The following is an 18,668-nucleotide window of genomic DNA, read 5'->3' as shown; positions in this document are numbered from 1 at the left end:
TCAGTGGATAGAAATTTGCGATTATTTCTAATTTAATTTGGACAGCGGACGATGACTAAGAGACATGCCTGCTCACGCTCGTTTTTACGATTTAGTTCTCGTAGGCAGGCGAGCAAATTCTATATTTTTCTAGCTGTCGACGCGTTATAGCGAAAAGAGTTGCCAATCGTTGACGAATGGCGGTAATTCAATTGTGATACTGAAAAACGAAGGCATTAATGTGTTAATTTACGGTCTGCGCGATATTGGAAGGCCGAACGGCGAAATTTGTGTACAGAAATGATAATGAAGATGACGATAATGATTGTGAGTATGTGGGGGGGGGGGGGGGGGGGGGGGGGGGGATCTTCTCAAACAGAGATGTAGAGTTCTAAAGAGGGGACTTTTCTTTCCAGAAATTATAATCAGTTGAAATTTATTTGTGATACCAGGACCCTAAGTGGCACTTTTTCGAGTGGCGCTTGTGGCCGAATGTCACATACTATTTTTTATCACACCAGTCCATCATAAGTGCAAATAGGTTCCATAGAGTAAGTATCCTAAATAAATACCCTAAATATTCTAAGTAAAAATTTTACGGCCTATGCTAAACAGTGCTATTTTAGCTATTGGTCGCAGTCACTGTTATATATGTTACAGGCAAAATAAATAATCCAGGCATTATATATAATCCTTAGGCATTATATATAATCCCTAGGCATTGTATATAATGCTCGGTCATTTCAGACAAAGCATGTAATTGAATACTTATTATATACGTTGCCTAGAAATTATATATAATCCCTAGGCATTAATTACAATGCCTGGATATTTCAGACAATGTAAGTCATTGGATAATTATTATGTAAATTACCTAGGTATCATATGCAATTCCTTAGGCATTCTATATAATCACTAGGCATCATATATTGTCCCTTGGCATGATATATAATTCCTTAGGCATTATTTATAATGTCCGGATATTTCAGACAAATTTTGTAATTGAATACTTTATACATTGACTAGGCATCATATATAATCCATAAGCATGATATATACTCCCTAGCCCTTTTATATGATGCCCGACCATTTCAGACAAAGTAAGTCATTGAATACTTATTATCTAAATTATCCAAGTATCATATGCAATTCCTTAGGCATTCTGTATAATCCCTAGGCATCATATATTATCCCTAGGTATTGTTTATAATTTCCGGCCATTTCAGGTAAATTATCTAATTGAATACATATTTTATACATTGCCTAGGCATCATATATAGTCCATAAGCATTATAAATACTCCCTAGGCATTATATATGATGCCCGACACGAAACAGGTAAAGTATATGATCTTAACTTTGAATATAATGATGCATTTAAAGGAGGACTTGATAAATTGGCGAACACTTACAGAATTCAACACACTTAGCCATAAAATATGAAGTCAAACTTAAATTTTAAATATCACTCCCATAAATCTGTTTTGAAGGATTTGAATAAAACTTTATGAGTAAGAAACTTAGTTTTTCGTGTTTTTGGCGGTAATTATTATTTTTTTGGGGTACTTCAAATACAAATGGTTTATAATGATACTTTCTTTTGATATTTATATGTTTATTTAAATCACTTAAAACATGTGCAATTGTTTTTAGCCATATTTTCTTAGTTTAGAGTCAGAAAGCCGTGGTTTTTTCCAAATTTATCAAATTATTATCAGTTTTTTAGTTATAGCATACAAATAATGAATTACATTTAAGCTCAATAATTGTTTGAGCCATTTATTATTATTTAGTACAATATTCTCTTAGAATAATGGTGGAAGATGCAGTTTTTTCTACAAATTTCAACTTTCTGTTCACTTTTCCATTAGTATGAGGTAATAACTATCTTCTTTATTTATGCTAGATAGTTGGGTTTTTTTAAGTTTTTAACTTTTTGTTCACTTTTCACATATAGGTTGGAAATTAAAAAAAAACGCCTCTATCTAGCATTATCATAAGAAAAAAATAATTATAAACAATAATAATTTGTTTAAACGCTTACGCTAATTGTGAAAAGCCAAAATACTCGGAAAAGCCCATTTTTCAACTAAAAGGATTTATTGGAACCCTTTAAACAAACTTCTAGAGGTGATATTTAAGAAAAAAGTTTTGATTCGTGTTCGAACAAATGAAAAGTAAAAGAAAACAGTTTTCAAATGCATGTTTAATTATTTCTTGAAAACTAGGAGATCCCTTTTTTATATTTAAAGGGCTTTTAGTGCATATTTTAAGCTATATTTTACCAAAAATTTCAAAAAAAAAAAAAAAATAGCAAACGTGGCTTATATTTCACAAACCGAATTTGACCATTTGCTTGTAAAAAATCCAAAAATTTAACAAAATCTCCATTCAACAAATACTTTTTTTTTACTGCTTCTTATTATGAACAATGAAAAGAAACACATCTGATAAAAGTCATGTAAAAATTAGTTTATTTTTAATGAGCGCCACTCAGCTCTCAAACGCGGAGAACCCAGGCTAGAATATCATTTTTTTTTGATAATTTCGATTTTAAAGCATTTGAAATTTAAGAAAAAGTTATGAAATGATTTTGAATGGAGTACGTTCAAATTCAAAATATTTTAATCAGGTAGAATTTTGAAAAAATGACAGTATTTCGAATGGAATGAAATTAAACTTGTATCATTTCTGAACAAAAGCGTTTAAAATTGCATAATTTAAAATTAAAAATTTTGTTAAATAAAAATTTCAAAATTCAAAATCTTCAAACTGAAATTTTTAGATATGGACCATTTTTCGCGGAAGAAGTTTCGTCTCATTTCTACTTCAAAATGTTCGTAGTTGAACCATTTTTTTTTAATTCAAGAATCTTGAAATAAATGATGTCAGATTAAAATTCAAAAAAGCACAATTTCAAAACGTTCAAAATTTAATACATTTAGATTAGTATATCCAAAAAATGAATAATTTAAAAGTAATAACTTTTAAATTTTAATAAATTGAAATTCGAAACGACTAAAATTTGACGATTTAAATTGAAAACTAAATTGAATATTTCAAAGTAAAAGCTTAAGAACTTCATGAAAATTAATCAGTTTCGTAGAAAATTAATTTCTGCAACCGAAAATCCAACTGTTGCATGCTTAGTTGAGAATTGATCTTTCTTAGTTCAAAATTCAACAATTTGAATGAAAATTGGTGCTTTTTAATAGAAAATACAACTATATTGTTAAAAATACACGTATTTTGTTAAATATATATATTTTTTTAATAGACAATCAGCTTTTTCTTTGAAAGTTAATCTCTATCTATAAATTCTTCTTTCGGTTAAAAATGTAAGTATTCTAATAAAATATTTACAATTTTAGTGGAAAATTCACCTTGTAGATTGGAAATAAAATTGTGAAAAATTATTTTAACTTTCAATTTTAACTTTCAATTTTAACTTTTTAATTATTCAAAATTATTTTTTTATTTGAAAATTTGCCTTTTTTGTAGAAATAAATGTTCTGGGTTGAAAATTCATCTTTTTGGTCAAAAATAAATTATTTCATCTAAATATTCATAATCGTAGTTGAAAATTGATCTTTTTGGGTTGTAATTCAACTATTCTAGTCAAAGATTTACAATTTTAGTTGAAATTTAATCACATTGTTTGAAAATGTAACTATTTTTTTAAGGCATTATTTTTTTCGTCGATTGTAATTTTTTTTTAACTGAAAATTTAACTTATTCCACTCGAATCTTGAAATTTATCTTTTTGTTTGAAAGTTAATCTCCTTGTCGAAAAATCATTCATGTTGGTTAAAAATTCAAGTATTCCAGTTAAATATTGATTATTTTAGTTGAAAGTTCATATTTTAGGTTGCAAATAAAATGACTTGGTTAAATGTAGAGCTCTTTGTTAAATATTAATTTTTTTTTGAAGATTCATAATTTTAATTAACAATTTATTTCTTGCGTTGAAAAGTGAGCTATTTGATTGAAAAATTGTTTTTCCTTTGGGTGAAAAGTAATTTTTTCCGATAATTGAACTAATTTGTCTAAATTTTGATTCCTTTTTGGTTGAAAGTTTTTATTTAACTGAAAATGTAAATAAATATTCCGTAATATTAATTAAAAGCTCATTTCATTGGTTGAACACTCAATTTTTGACTTAAAATTCAATTATTCAATTTTTGGGTGAAAAATAATCCTTTCAGTTAATATTTTTTTCCCCAGTTTAACTATTCCAGTTGAAGATTCATCATTTTGACTAAAAATTCGAGTTAAATTAAAATTAAAATTTATGAACCAAAAATCTAACGATTCCATTCTCGCTTGAAAGTTGATTTTTTTAGTTCAAAATTGAACTATTTGGTTGAAAACTTGTCTGCTTTAATGGCAAATTCGACTATTTTAGTTAAATATTCATCATTTTATTATTTTAATTTATCCTTTTGGCTTAAAATTCAACTATTCTAATTAATTTTCCTGACTGAATGTTTTAATTTTCCATTTTTGTTGAAAATGGATAATTTTTAGTGAAAAATTCAAGTGCAGTGAAACTCTTCTATAGCGCCGATTTTGGGGCTGAAGATGGGTGGGAACTAACTCATTATAGCCCACTCCGCTTTTTTTGTTCACGCCTGGGTGACAACCGCAGACCCTGCGCACCTCCTCTTACACCTACCTGCGGCGCGGCTTCGATCCTCGGAAGGGCTATAGAAGGGAGGGCTATTGAAGGGTTTCGCTGTATTTGTTTCAAAATTCAGTTATTTTGAAACTTTTCGCTTTGTTGTGTCAAAGGATATTTAGATTAAACATGATATATATAAATAAATGTTTGAGTTTTGCGGCAAACATAAATATTTTACTTTTAATTGACCGTGAAAATTGAAAAACTAGACCGGGAAAATCGGTAATTTTCAATTACCCACCAAATCGCCGCCTTGGTATTATATTTATATATCAGTGTTCACTGTACCTAAAATCGAACTTATGATGGCGGTGTGATACAAATTAATTCACGAAAAGTAAATTTTTTAGATTACGTGAACTATAGAATATATTAGGAAGATATAAACTCTCGATAATTTTAGAACTCTACGTAGATGATGGACTTCAATCGGCAGGTAGGAGGAACGGATTGCCTTTGTCGATTTTCTTAGGTGGAGCTCCTTTGCGATCGTCCGCGAGCGCCTCAATCGAATTGATTCGGAGTCTCGTATCCTTTTTTCCTTTTCGAAAAAGCTGGATACAACTTATACCAATCTATACAATCGTACGCTCAATCAGCTTTGGACGTATTATTCGTTTTAACGTACTAAGGTTGCTGTAGATAATTATAAGGACTCTGCACACTTAATTGTATATTTTTCGCTGAGTTTTATCTACCGTCGAGGGTCTTCAGTGGACTCACTCTTTCTCTCTTTTCTATCTTTCCCTCCAGACTCCCGAATCGCTCGACGACTCTTATGTGATTATTTAAAGACTTATTTTTTCTATAAACGATAACGAGAATTATAATAACAATAATAAAATAAGTTAACGAGTAGCGAAGGAACGTTTTATTATGGCGATAGCTCGACAATTCATCGCATCTAGGGAAGACTTATTATTAGGAAACTCGACGCGAACGAACAAGGGGAAGTAAGCGATAATAATGTTGGTATATCACAGTAGAACGAAACACTGAGATGTACGAATAGCGAATAATAAAGAGCGTAAACGACAAGTGGTAGCTTGTGTCGTTGCGGTCAACTTTTTTCATTCTGAGTTTTCCTCCTGCCTTCTCTTGCTTCAGTTCTCATTTTTTATACAGAATTAATATTAGATTATGATATTTTAATTATTTCAGCCTACACGGAGAGAGAAATTGGCCTCATAGCTTACCAACCGCATGCGCCATGGCAGCACTATCGGACTAGTGGTCCCACTGTCTCTCGCTGACAGCGTGAGGGCGCCAGTGTTGGAACTTGGAGAAACAGCGAATGTTGGACTCCAGGCTTTCAACTCGGAGTAACTCTCAATTCCGAACGGCTTTCGCACCTATACTTACTAGGCAGTCTGATAAGTCCCTGAAAAATGAAACACGGAGACGTTTTTTTGGCCAAAGTCGGTTTTATTTTTCAACATACTCTCCTTTTAGGTCGATACAGCGAGTCCAACGATTTTCTAACTTTTTGATACCGTCCGAAAAGTACTCGATGGGAAGGTCTCCAAAATACGCCTCAGTTTCAGCTATGAGCTCCTCATTTGAGTAAAAAAGCTTACCGGTGAGCCATCTCTTCAGGTTAGGGAACAAGTAATAGTCGCTGGCGGCCAGGTCTGGTGAATACGGTGGCTGCGGAACCAATTTGAAGTCGATTTCATGCAATTTTGCTTGTGCAACTAAGCATGAATGAACAGGCGCATTGTCGTGATGATAAAGCGGTTTTTTCTTCTTCAAATGCGGTCGTTTTTCAGCGATTTCGATTTTCAATCGGTTTTTGGACGCTTCGGAGCATTTTGGCACGGTGGAACCCACTATTTTGCCTGTTGCGTTGACTCAGGAGTGTAGTAGTGGATCCAGGTTTCATCCATGGTTATGAATCGGCGCAAAAACTCGGTCGGCTTACGCGAAAATAATGCCAAATTCTGCTGGGAAATTGTCACATGAATTCGTTTTTGGTCCACTGTGAGCAAACGCGGCACCCATCGCGCGCAGAGCTTCTTCATGCCCAAAACTGAATGCACGATATTGCCCACGCGTTCCAATGATATGCCTACAGCATTAGCTACCTCTCTGAATTTCACTTTGGGATCATTCAACATTATATCATGGATTTTTTCGACATTTTCTGGTGTAGTGACCTCTTTTAGGCGCCCAGATCGTTCAGCATCACCTGTGCTCGTACGGCCACAACGAAACTCGATAAACTACTTATGAATCGTTCCAGTCGACGGTGCAGAGTCCGGGTAATACTTATCCAGCTCGGCCTTGGTCTCGGATATCGTTTTCTTGCGAAGATAGTAGTGTTTGATCAAAACTCGAAACTCAGATTTTTCCATATAAAAAAAAAAACTCGGAGGTTAGTCGCTTCTCAGTGCTGTAACTTGTAAATGCGTAAACATAAATGGTTGAAGTTTTGACAGGCGTCATTTGAACGATCAAGCTCGACGAAAATGGTTCACATTAGTGAATACTAATGCCATCTCTTAGAATTTTCAGGTACTTATCTGACTGCCTAGTATATTTCTTATGTCCGCATCATGACCGCACTGCATTAATCTTTCATTCTAGACGAGTTGGACTCTCAGCGTCCATGTAGTGGGCAAACCACATAGTCGGAGAGCCGAGGCCGTTTTTGGTGAGTTATTAGGTAACGATTCTGCCACTATTTTCCTGATTGTTGAGAATATACTGATCACGAAATGTGGCTTCTCCAGGGGTAGTCCCGGGGAGAAGGTGTTTATTTACTCATTCGAAGTTGTAAACAAAATGATTAAAATAAGTCGTAGGGTAACGGCTGAATCTTCCTGCTTTGAATGTAAACTATGTCTAGTTACGCTACTGATCGTCTTCGGAGCACAAGTGTCCACTCTGCTCGCAGTGTCAGGGCCGTAAACCGACCAGCAATGACCTATGTCAAAACCGGGCAGTTTGCGATGTTCTGCCAGGATGTTATCCCCGAGATTTTGTTCTGCCTCTTCGAATATATGTTTTGAATAATGAGTAGAATGTTATATAAAAAATTGGGGTGTTATAATATAACTTTAAAATGACATTCTTTTACACCTCTAGATCGTTTTGCCCCCCCCCTTCCGCACCGGCCTATTCTTCTGCCAATTGCACGGAATAATTTTTTTTACAACTTCGAATGAGTAATTAAACACCTCCCCGGGACTACCCCTGGAGAAGTCACATTTGGTGATGAGTATATTCTCAACAATCAGGAAAATAGTGGCAGAATCGTTACCTAATAACTCGCCAAAAACGTCCTCGGCTCTCAGACTAACACTACCAGTCACGCAAGAGCGTAGACCGCTGACTTTCGCCTAGAGCGCCATTGGCCAATTTGTGGTAAGTTAGCAAGCCAAGCGCCTTAAGCAACTAGCGCTACTAGCCTCGGGAGGTTAGGAGGCCAATTTCTCTGGGGCTCTCGTACTGAAAGAGCCAACATAGTAAAAAAAAATGGTGACCAATGTGGGCGCCCATATGGGATCCTTGATGAATTCTTGTCTATAATTACGATATAATTCCCTAACTCAAATTTGTGATTTCACAAAATCCACAACGGCATGTAGAAACTTCGTAGAAGGAGGAAGAATTTTACATGCAGGACACCTGGTGGAAAATGGAACTTCAGTTTCTGTTATTGCATTTTGTTTGCAAACTGTGAATTTAAAAACTCTTGTTGTATAAACAATAAATTCTTTAATTGTTTCCCCTTATAAACATTTAAAATGTAATATTAAATATCGACATTTCAATGCAAAAATTTAATTTATATCAGCTTGAAATGACAAATCAGCAGTAACTTTTTTCATATTTAAGGTTATGTTGATAGATTTGTACCTAAAATAATATTTTTATTTAGAATCTGTTTTGATTATATTCACTCGGAATGCTGAATAATTATTGAAGAATAAAAACGATAAATACTTGATGATTATAACTTTTTCTTCAATCTTTTTTATTGGCAGTGGAACAAGTTTGAAAATCCATTTCAAATTCGTAAATTTTTTTTACTTCATTCTGTTTTATTTCTCAAGTCATACTATCAGTAAATGCTATACATGTACTATAAGATTTTTCATATTTTTTTTTTAATAGGAGAGCAGAAGAAGAAGAAGCATAGAAGTATAGAAGAGCAACCAAACACACAACAAAACACGTTCCTTTTCGATTTTCGTGGCGAAAACTCCATTGATAAAGTTTGATTTATTTTATTTGTAACTTTTTATTTTTTTCCTGATTTCACTATAAAATCTTTAGAAAAATTATTTTCGTATATTCGCCTATATTTCCCGTCAAAAGTTACCTACTCTCAGGGCTTTCCGATTCTGTCACCAGGTGGCCTATTCGAATTCTTTAGATCTCAACAGCGGAACGCGTGAATGGAAAGGTTCTTCAATTGCGTGACTGTTCCGTTCACTGGGCACGCTTGGGCATATTTTCATCCCTTTCCTCATTCAAAATTCCACATAGAACTCAACATCTTCTAGAACATTTATTTGTTCACGTGTTAAAAAATACCAAATTAAAAACTGTGCGGTAACCAGACGTCGGATTGCTGCACACAGATTTTAATTCTGAATTTTTTCAACGCACTAAATGCAATTACGTAACTGTAAATATGTAAAAAGATTTAAAGTCTTGAGTTATATCTGAAATTGTGAATAAATGTGAAAATGGGTGAAAATTATCCCTAGCGGTCCTCTAGGACATATATGTCCGCTAGGGCATATTTTCATCAATTTTCGCATTTATTTACAATTTCGGTTACCGCAGAAAATGTTTAATTTGCAATTTTTTAACATCTGGATAAATAAATATAATTCTGTAAAAACAAGTTGATTTCTATGTTAGATTCTGACTAAATGTGAAAAGGGATGAAAATTTGCCCCAGCGGGCCGAAATAAATGGTTACGCAATTGCGTGACCGTTCCATTCACTGGGTATGTTTGGGTTATTTTCTCATCGTTTTTTACATTTATTCATAATTCTACATTAGGGTGGTCCAAAAATGCATGAATTTTTTTTTCATGTAAGAAGCCAACAATCCTCCCATTTCATTAAAAGTCCGAAAAAAGAAATTCCGTATTTTTTTATTTTTATAATTTTTATTTTAACAGTTGCCGGTTTTGACTTGAAGTTTCCCATAATGCATGAGGAAAAATAATTTTTTAGAGTTTTTGCAATAATCTATTAGCGTTTGGGAAAATGCGACAGGAAAGGATATCGATTCGCTGAGAATTATCCAACGAAGAATTTCATGTATCACACATGCGAAAAAATGTAATTTGTTTAAATAATTTTTTTTTCGAAAATAAGTTTTTTTCCTAAAAATTATTACTATTGATCTAGTGGAATATTTATTAACATTAAGTAATTAATTTTTAATTATTTAAACCAATAGTGTGTTTAAATATGTTGTTATTCTTAATTAAATATTAAACATTATTAATATTTCTTTAGTGGAATGCTTATCAACATGTTTTCATTGTTTTTAATTGTTTAAACAAATTTAATTATTTTAAATTGTAAAAAATGCATATACATTATTACTGTTAGTCTAGAGAAGTATTTAACAACATTATTTAACTAATTTTTTGTTATGTAAACAAATTCCATTTGTCTAATAAATGTTATTTCTTTTCTTTCAAAATTCGTCGAACTGGCAGTTTATTTTCATTGGTGACATAAATTTCTTTCCAAATATATTACAATTGTTGAAACAATAAATTATTATTTATTTTCAACTGATAATCAGGGTTATGTATTAATTAACTTTATATTTACATCTTAACTTTATTATTTAACAAACCCTTATTTGTTTCCACAGCAGAATTATTGTTTAAACAAATTAAAGGTTGTTGAAAATAAGTAATAATTTATGGTTTATTCAATTGGAAAATATTTTTAAATAAATTTATTTTATAGCGATAATAAATTTCTAGTTCAAAAAATTTTGAAACAAATGGAATTTAGTAATACATTTAATGCTTTCACGGTGGTTCATTTTGATCAAAAGAGATATTTCGGATTCCAGTCGTTATCAAAATGGAATTTGTTTACATAATTAAAAATTAATAACCCAATCTTGATAAATATTCGTCTATACCAAAAGTAATAATTTTGATTAAAAAACAACAAATTTTTGCGAAAAAATTATTTAAAGAAAAAAAATTTATTTAAATAATTACAAATTAATTCGCCAATGTCGATAAGCATACCGATAAAGAAATAGTAATCATTTTTAATAAAAAAAAAAAATAATAATCGAAAAGAAAACTAAAATTATTGAAAGAAATGCCTTTTGTTTAAATAATTGGAAATTAATTAGCCAATGTCGTTGTCCTTTTTAAAAAAAGCTTTTTTGAACCAACATATTCCACGAAGAAATCAACATATTTTAAAACATTTATTCTTATTTGTTCATGTGTGAAAAAATAAATAAAATGCGTCGGATTGCCGCACAGTGAAAAAAATGACTTGGTTCAGAATAACGTAAAACCCACAAATATTGACCGATTTGGACAAACAAAAAAATGAAAAAAGCTGATCAGATTTTTAAGAGAGTTATTTTTCGAGGCTGATTTTTTAATCAGGCTTTTAATTTTTTTATAAATAAACAAATATGACGGAAAAAATGGTAATTTTTACTGTTTGCCGTTCCTGGTACTCGTCACTAACAGGTAAATGGTTGAAATCTCTCAAGGTTCATGGAGTAATATTACTTACCGATGTTCCAATATTATGTAATAAACAAAAAACATTTGGTACAAAGAAATTATTTGTTGCAAGTATGTTTTCTACGATTTCCCATAATTTTGCATTTTATCAAGTTTTGTTAAAGGAAATTCGAATAAAAACAATATAATGATAAAGAAATTTCTTCTGGTGATAATTATTGTTCATATTATAGGAACTATATGATAATTTTATAATTTTTTTTTAGTTTATTGATTAATCTAATGATTTTTTAAAATAAATTTAATACACAAATGCATTATTCGGGCATTTGTCGGCAGAAAAATTCGTTTTTTATGCCACTTCTTTTAGTTGGGAACTTAATGACAATTTCAGCAACATTCATAATTATTTGATAAATTTTATTATTTTTTAAAACAAATTTAACAAACAGATGCATCATTGGGGCAAATGTGGACGAAAAAATCCTTTTTTCAATGTCATACATTTTAATTGGGAACTTCATAATAAATTCAGCAACATTATATCTACAAATGCCTGAATAATGCATTTTAAAAATTAAATTTGTTTTTAAAAAATTACAAAATTGGTCAACTAATCATAATTTTTGCTGAATTTATTATGAAGATCTCAATTAAAAAGTCTGACATCGAATAAAAGGAATGTTTTCGTCGACAGATGCTAAAATAATGCATTTGTTTATTAAATTTGATTATAAATATCATTAAATTGATAAGAAATGATTAATTTTGCTGAAATTCTCATCAAGTTTCTAATTAAAAATGTTGAAATCGTTAAACACGAATTTTTTGGTCCACAAATGCCTGATTAATGCATTTGTTTATTAAATTTGTTAATAAAATTAATAAAATGTATCATCTGATTCTAAATGTTTCTGAAATTCTCATGAAGTTCCCAACTGATAGGACTGTTGAAAAAACACTACTTTTTCTGCCGAAAAAGCCTGAATAATGCATTTGTTTAAAAAAATAATGTTATTAATAACAAATTCTAAATTTTGAAAAAATTATTAAGTTCCTAATTAAAAAAGTTCACATTGAAAGAAAATAAATTTTTCTTTCGAAAAATGCCTGATTAATGCATTTGCTTATTAAATTTGTTTATAATATTAACAATCATAATCTCAAGAAGAAATTTCATTATTATATTGTTTTTATCCAAATTGCTTGCACTATAACTTGAAAACATATAAAATTATCGAAAATCGTATAAAGAAATACTTTCAACAAATAATTTGTGTATAAATTTTTGGTTTGTTTATTATATAATATTAGAACATCTTTAACTAATGTTACTTACTCTATGGAACTTTGGCGATTTCAAAAATTTTCCTGTTATTGCCAAGCACCGGGAACGACAAAAAGAAAAATGGCAATTTTGATCGTTACATTTGTTTGTTTAAACAAAAATTGAAAGCCCAATTTAAAAATAAGGGTCTAGAACTCTCTTAGAAATCTAGGTGTTTCTGTTCGAATGTACATGTGTCCATAAATGTAAATGTGTGAAAAGATAAAAAAAAAATGGCTTTTTCAAATTTACTCACAATTTCACATTGAACTCAACACACTTTTAACATATTGACATTTGTGTGTTTGTATTTATTTGTTTATTCGCTAAAAAATGTAGAATTTAAAGCTGTGTGTCGAAACCCGCAAATCTCACTCAAGAGGGTGAGACAACCCCCCCCCCCCTCCCAGTTTCCATTTACGGAGAAAGATAATCCTTAATTTTTTGTTTTTCGAAATTCGAATTCGAAGTTCCATTTAATTAACATGGGGAATTTTTGAAAAATTGAACTCATGTTTCAGGGTTTCATGGAAAGGAGCCAAGTTTTTTAGGGATTTAAGAGGAGTCCCTACGAAATAAAACCATACTAATAACTTTAATTTCTTACCCACCCCTACCCTCTTCACAGCGCCACAAATGACTCAAAAATAAAAAACCTACATTTTTATGTATTATTGTTACCAGTACTTTTAAGCAATTCCCAAATATTTATTAATCGACAATTTTTATATTTACCATAACTATTTAATAAATTCACAATTGTTTAAACAAATTAAAAATATTTAAGCGATTATTTATTCCCCAAAGATTAAAAAAATAATCGTATTTTCTTATTGAAATGCAATACTTTGTCATTGTTTCGAGCGGTACATTTTTCTAAAAACATTATGTTATTATTGTTTATTTTTAAGAATTCTGAAAATTGGCCAGAGATGTCCACGTTTTTTCAAATTGGTATCCTATGCTATTTTTTTTAAATAATTATATAATTTTGATACATTTCTTCTAATGTTTAACAAATTTATATTTATTGAAACAATTTTGATTAGCTCAAGCAGTTATTTCTTGATAACTAAAACAATGAAATAAAATAGAAGACATAGAATTACTTACTATTTTTAAATTATTGTTGGAAAAGAAATTATTTAAACAACTTATATTTATTTAAACCATTAAAAATGGTTAATGTATTCTTTTTACACACTATACAGTCAGAAATATAATTTTATGTGTTCTATTGTATTTCATTTCTTTAACTATAAAAAATGCTTGAGCAAATATAGATTGTTTAAACAAATATAAATTTATTAAACCTTAAAATAAATGAATCAAAATGATGAACTTATTCAACAAAACGTAGCATATGATACTAATTTAAAAAGAAATTTGATATCTCTGGCTCAATTTTTGGAAATGTTGAAACTAGACAATAAATAATTATTTAAATAATTACATAATGTTTTCAGAAAAATTACTACATTTCCATAAGAAAATACGATTATTTTTTTACTTTTTTGGTATTAATAATTGTTTAAATAATATACATTTCTTTAAAGAATTGAAAATTGTTTGAAAAGTCATCGTAAATATTAAAATTGTACATTAATAAATATTTGTATGAAAAAGACGACGGAAATTGTTAAAAAGTAACAATAATACGTACAAATGTATTTTTTTGTATTTTTGGGTCATTTGTGGCGCTCTGGGCAGGGTAGGGGTGTGTAGGAAATGAAAGTTATTAGTCTGATTTTATTTTGTAGGCGCACTCCTCCTTAATCCGTAATAATCTCGGCTCGTTTCGATGAAACCCTGGAACATGAGTTCAATGTTTCGAAAATTAAAAATTTTCCCATAGTACTTAAATGAAATTTTAAATTGCCTTGTGGAACGTGTTAATATTCGACTTTCGAAAACCAAAAAATTACGGGTTTTCTTTCTCTGAAAATGGAAACTCCGAAGAGGCACGGACTTGACGGAATGGCCAATCCGAATGAAACTTTAAAGGCGTGAAATATGAAAATACCCCTGTATAATGGCTTCTGCCCTGCTGTTATGCAATTCGGGTAGCATTCAACTCGCCATGTATGTAAGCCCCAGCGTGTCCACCCTGTATATTTTTAAACTTTTTACCATTGCAAAAAAAAAACGAGTGCGATTATGCCGTTACCTTCTATAGGGAATTTTAACGTAAAATCCGAATTTTATCAATTTAAAAGTTGATTTTGCTGTTTTTTCGAGTTTTTTAAAAAGGAACCGAATGGGGACCTTACGGATACTTTGTAGAGGTTTCATTCGGGTCCTTCGGTCCGTCAGAGCTAAGGGATATGTTTCATTTTTTTAAATGTTTCACTTCCGTGTGGAATTTCATGTAGTAGCATCATACGAGGTGTTTTCAAAAAATAAGGTGATTTTATGGTTTTCTCAAAAAATATTCATTTATTCCTCAATATTTATTTTATCCCCTTCAAAGAAATCCCCCTCAGATATAATACACTTGTGCCAACGCTTTTTCCAATCATCGAAGCACTTCTGATAATCATTTTGTGGTATAGCCTTGAGTTCTTTCAGCGATGCAGATTTTATCTCCTCAATCGTTGAAAATCAATGTCCTTTCATGGGTCTCTTCAGTTTTGGGAAAAGAAAAAAGTCACTGGGGGCCAAACCCGGTGAATATCATTATTGACTTCATTCAACATCTCCTGAGCTATGGTTATGCGATGGATCTTTTGATCAAAATTAAGCAGTTTTGGAACAAATTTCGCTGACACACGTCTCATACCCAAAACGTCCGAAAAGATAGCATGGCATGTGCCAACCGATATGCCAACATCTTCAGCAACTTCCGTGATGGTAATTCGGCGATTTTTCAACATTTTTAGAGCACTGGATTCCATTTTTCGCACAAAATTTAATGCAAACTCTTTGCTCCATTTTTTTCAAAAGAAGAAAATCGCCGAGCACACCAAACCCTTCTAACCTTTTACGCCTCTGCCAGAAAAACAACACGAGCTATATAGTCAAAACTGTGAACATATGATCGTGACGAGTGTACCAACACAACAAAACAAAAAATTTAAAACTTGAATGTAAGTAGCCCGCGAAAATTGAAAAGTCACCTTACTTTTTGCACACACCTCGTATAGGGATCCAGAAAGAAATTCGTAATCCATGTGGAAACCCACAAATATTTCCCATCCCATTGGGCACAAAACCATGAACATCCCAAGAACGTCCTTTGGTTCCAAAGACGTTTTAGGGATGTCCCGAAGACATCTCTAGAACATCCTTCATTTTTTGGCTCACTGGGATTCCATCTCAGATTTTCATTTGAGTTAGGAATTCAAAAAAGGATCCTATAGGGATCATGTCCAACTTTTCTAGTCCATTATTGGTAAGAAGAGGTGAAATGATGTTTTATTCTCTTAAGGGCATGTAACACATCTGATTCCTACCTTACCCGACATTTTTTTTATCATAGAAATTCAACACGAAATATTATATCAAGCTAAAAGTTAGGGAAAGTAAAGGAAAAGGACGAAGTAACGTCCCAGTGGGCAAAAAATTAAGGATGTCCTAGATACGTCTTTGGGACATCCCTAAGATGTCTTTTATAACATGTCTTTTGGTCATTCTAGGGATGCTCTTAAAACGTCTAATGTCAGTACGAAAGATGTCCCGTGAACGTCCATGTTTTTAAGACGTCTTTAGGTTATCTTTAGGACATTGGACGTCTTAGAAACGTTGATTGGCCTCAAATAGGATGTCCTATAAACATCCCAAGGACGTTCTTGGGATTTTCATAGTTTTGTACACACTGGGGTTTATTTATTATTACATTTTTACAATTACAAAATAGATTCCTAAACAATAATTGTTTTTCATAAACGTCCCTTAGTTCCTTTTATTTTCCCAAACTTTCAGCTCGATATCTCGTGTTGAGATGCGAAGGGGAAATATTACCCTGAGAAAGAGAATATAACCGAGGATATTACCGACCATTGTAACCGATTTTTCGAAGGGACGAAAGGTTAGTATTTAATCTATTTAAAATATTTTAAAATCATTAAAATGTGATTTAAATATTAATTTTCTAAAAATATGATTGTAATTGTAAATCTAAGATGTCTCAATGGTGCTAAATGCATTAATCTTATAGCTATTTAAAATTGAAATCGATATTCGAAAGTCGAAATTTTTCACATATATTTTCCAGAAGGAGAATATTCTCGAGAATACTGCCCAATTTTTTATGACCGAGAATTTTGAATCTCTAATCTTGTGTGGAATTGGTATGATCCAAAAAATGCCGGCAAAGTAGGAATGGGATAACTTCCTATTTTATCCAATGCCTACTTGAGCGACATTTTTTTGGATTAGACCAATTCAAAACGAAATAAGATATATATCTGAGAGTTTGGAAAAATAAAGAAAAGGAATGAAGGACCATTTATGTACTAATTTTATCATGGGTAAAAAAAAATCATTTTTCAAGATTATTCTTCTTTGTAATTATAAAAAATGTATTAATACATGAATTTTCTTCATTCCCTTTTCCTTATTTGCCCAACCTTTAAGCTTGATATCTCATTTCGTGTAAAATTGGTACGATCCAAAAGAATTGTCGTTAAGGTGGAATCAGACAATTATCACATGCCTTCAAGGGCATGTAACACACTCAAATACTTTATTATCGACCTTACTTTTGAAGTTTACTGAATTTTCTTTGAACTTAAGGGCATGTGACACAGCTAAATACCTATATTACCGACCACACTTTTTCAGTTCACTGAATGTTTTTTTGAACCTAAGAACTTTTTTTATAAATAAAATATTGAGCTGAAACTTTGGGAAATGTATTAGAGTACAATAAAGTACGTTTAAGTACTGCATTTTGGTAGGAACTTCACTGAAAATTATTTCATTTTTTTTCTGAACCTCAACATTTTTTGAACGTTTGAACTTTTTTTATACATAAAAAATTGGTCCCAAACTTTGAGAAATGCAAGAGCCGAAAGAAAACCACGTTTAAGTACAAAGCTTAATAATAAAAGATGTAAAAAAATATATTCCAACAATCAATTCCAACGGCATCAGCCGCTAACGTTGTACACGAAAATACGAAACCTGGCGGCCACTAGACGAGACTCTAGAAGGTTTGTATTTTCGTGTACAACGTTACCGGCTGATGCCGTTGGAATTGATTGTTGAGATTTTTTAAAAATCTTTTATTATTAAGCTTTGTACTTTAACGCAGTTTTCTTTCGGCTCTTGCATTTCTCAAAGTTTGAGACCGATCTTTTATGTATAAAAAAGTTCGAACGTTCAAAAAATGTCGAGGTTCAGAAAAAAGATGAAATCATTTTCAGTAAAGTTCCTGCCAAAAGGCAGTACCTAAACGTACTTTATCGTTCTCTAATACATTTTCCGAAGTTTCAGCTCAATATTTTATTTACAAAAAAAGTTCTTAGGTTCAAAAAAATATTCAGTGAGCTGATAAAGTGAGGTCGATAATATAGGTATTTGGCTGTGTCACATGCCCTTAAGAACTTTATTACTAATAAAATATCGGACTGAAACTTTGGAAAATGCATCAGAAGACCATAGATTACGTTTGTGTTCTTCATTTGAGTAAAAAGTTCGCTAAACATTATTTTCAAGAATATCAAAACTGGAACCAATTTTTAACATATTTTCTTTGTACTTTGACATTTTTTGAACCTAAGAACTTTTTTTATACGTAAAATATCGGCCTCAAACTTCGAGAAATGCAAGAGAATAAGAAAAGTTCTTATGTTCAAAAAATGTCGAGGTAATGTCAAAAAATGGTTTCAGTTAATTTCTATGAAAATAATTTATATCGAAATTCCTACTCAAATAAAGTACATAAACGTACTTCATGGTCTTTTGGTGCGTTTCTCAAAGTTGCAGTCCGATATTTTATTTGCAAAAAAAGTTTTCAAGTTCAAAAAAAAATTAAGTGA

General features: G+C 31.3%; 1 protein-coding gene across 1 annotated transcript in view; it reads right to left on the bottom strand.

Moving 5' to 3' along the window:
• Positions 1 to 5,084: 5,084 nt before the first annotated feature.
• The window catches only part of LOC117181089, a 39,601-nt gene continuing 26,017 nt past the window's right edge, over positions 5,085 to 18,668 (bottom strand). The window contains exons 12-13 of the mRNA XM_033373657.1: positions 5,358 to 5,464; positions 5,085 to 5,200 (exon numbers count right to left, since the gene is read on the bottom strand). Of these exons, the coding sequence (XP_033229548.1) occupies positions 5,085 to 5,200; positions 5,358 to 5,464 (223 nt within the window). The remainder of the gene's footprint in view (positions 5,201 to 5,357; positions 5,465 to 18,668) is intronic.

This window comes from Belonocnema kinseyi, chromosome 10 (genome assembly GCF_010883055.1).
Source record: "Belonocnema kinseyi isolate 2016_QV_RU_SX_M_011 chromosome 10, B_treatae_v1, whole genome shotgun sequence".
NCBI lineage: Eukaryota > Metazoa > Arthropoda > Insecta > Hymenoptera > Cynipidae > Belonocnema > Belonocnema kinseyi.
This window is presented reverse-complemented; position numbering and strand designations above follow the sequence as displayed.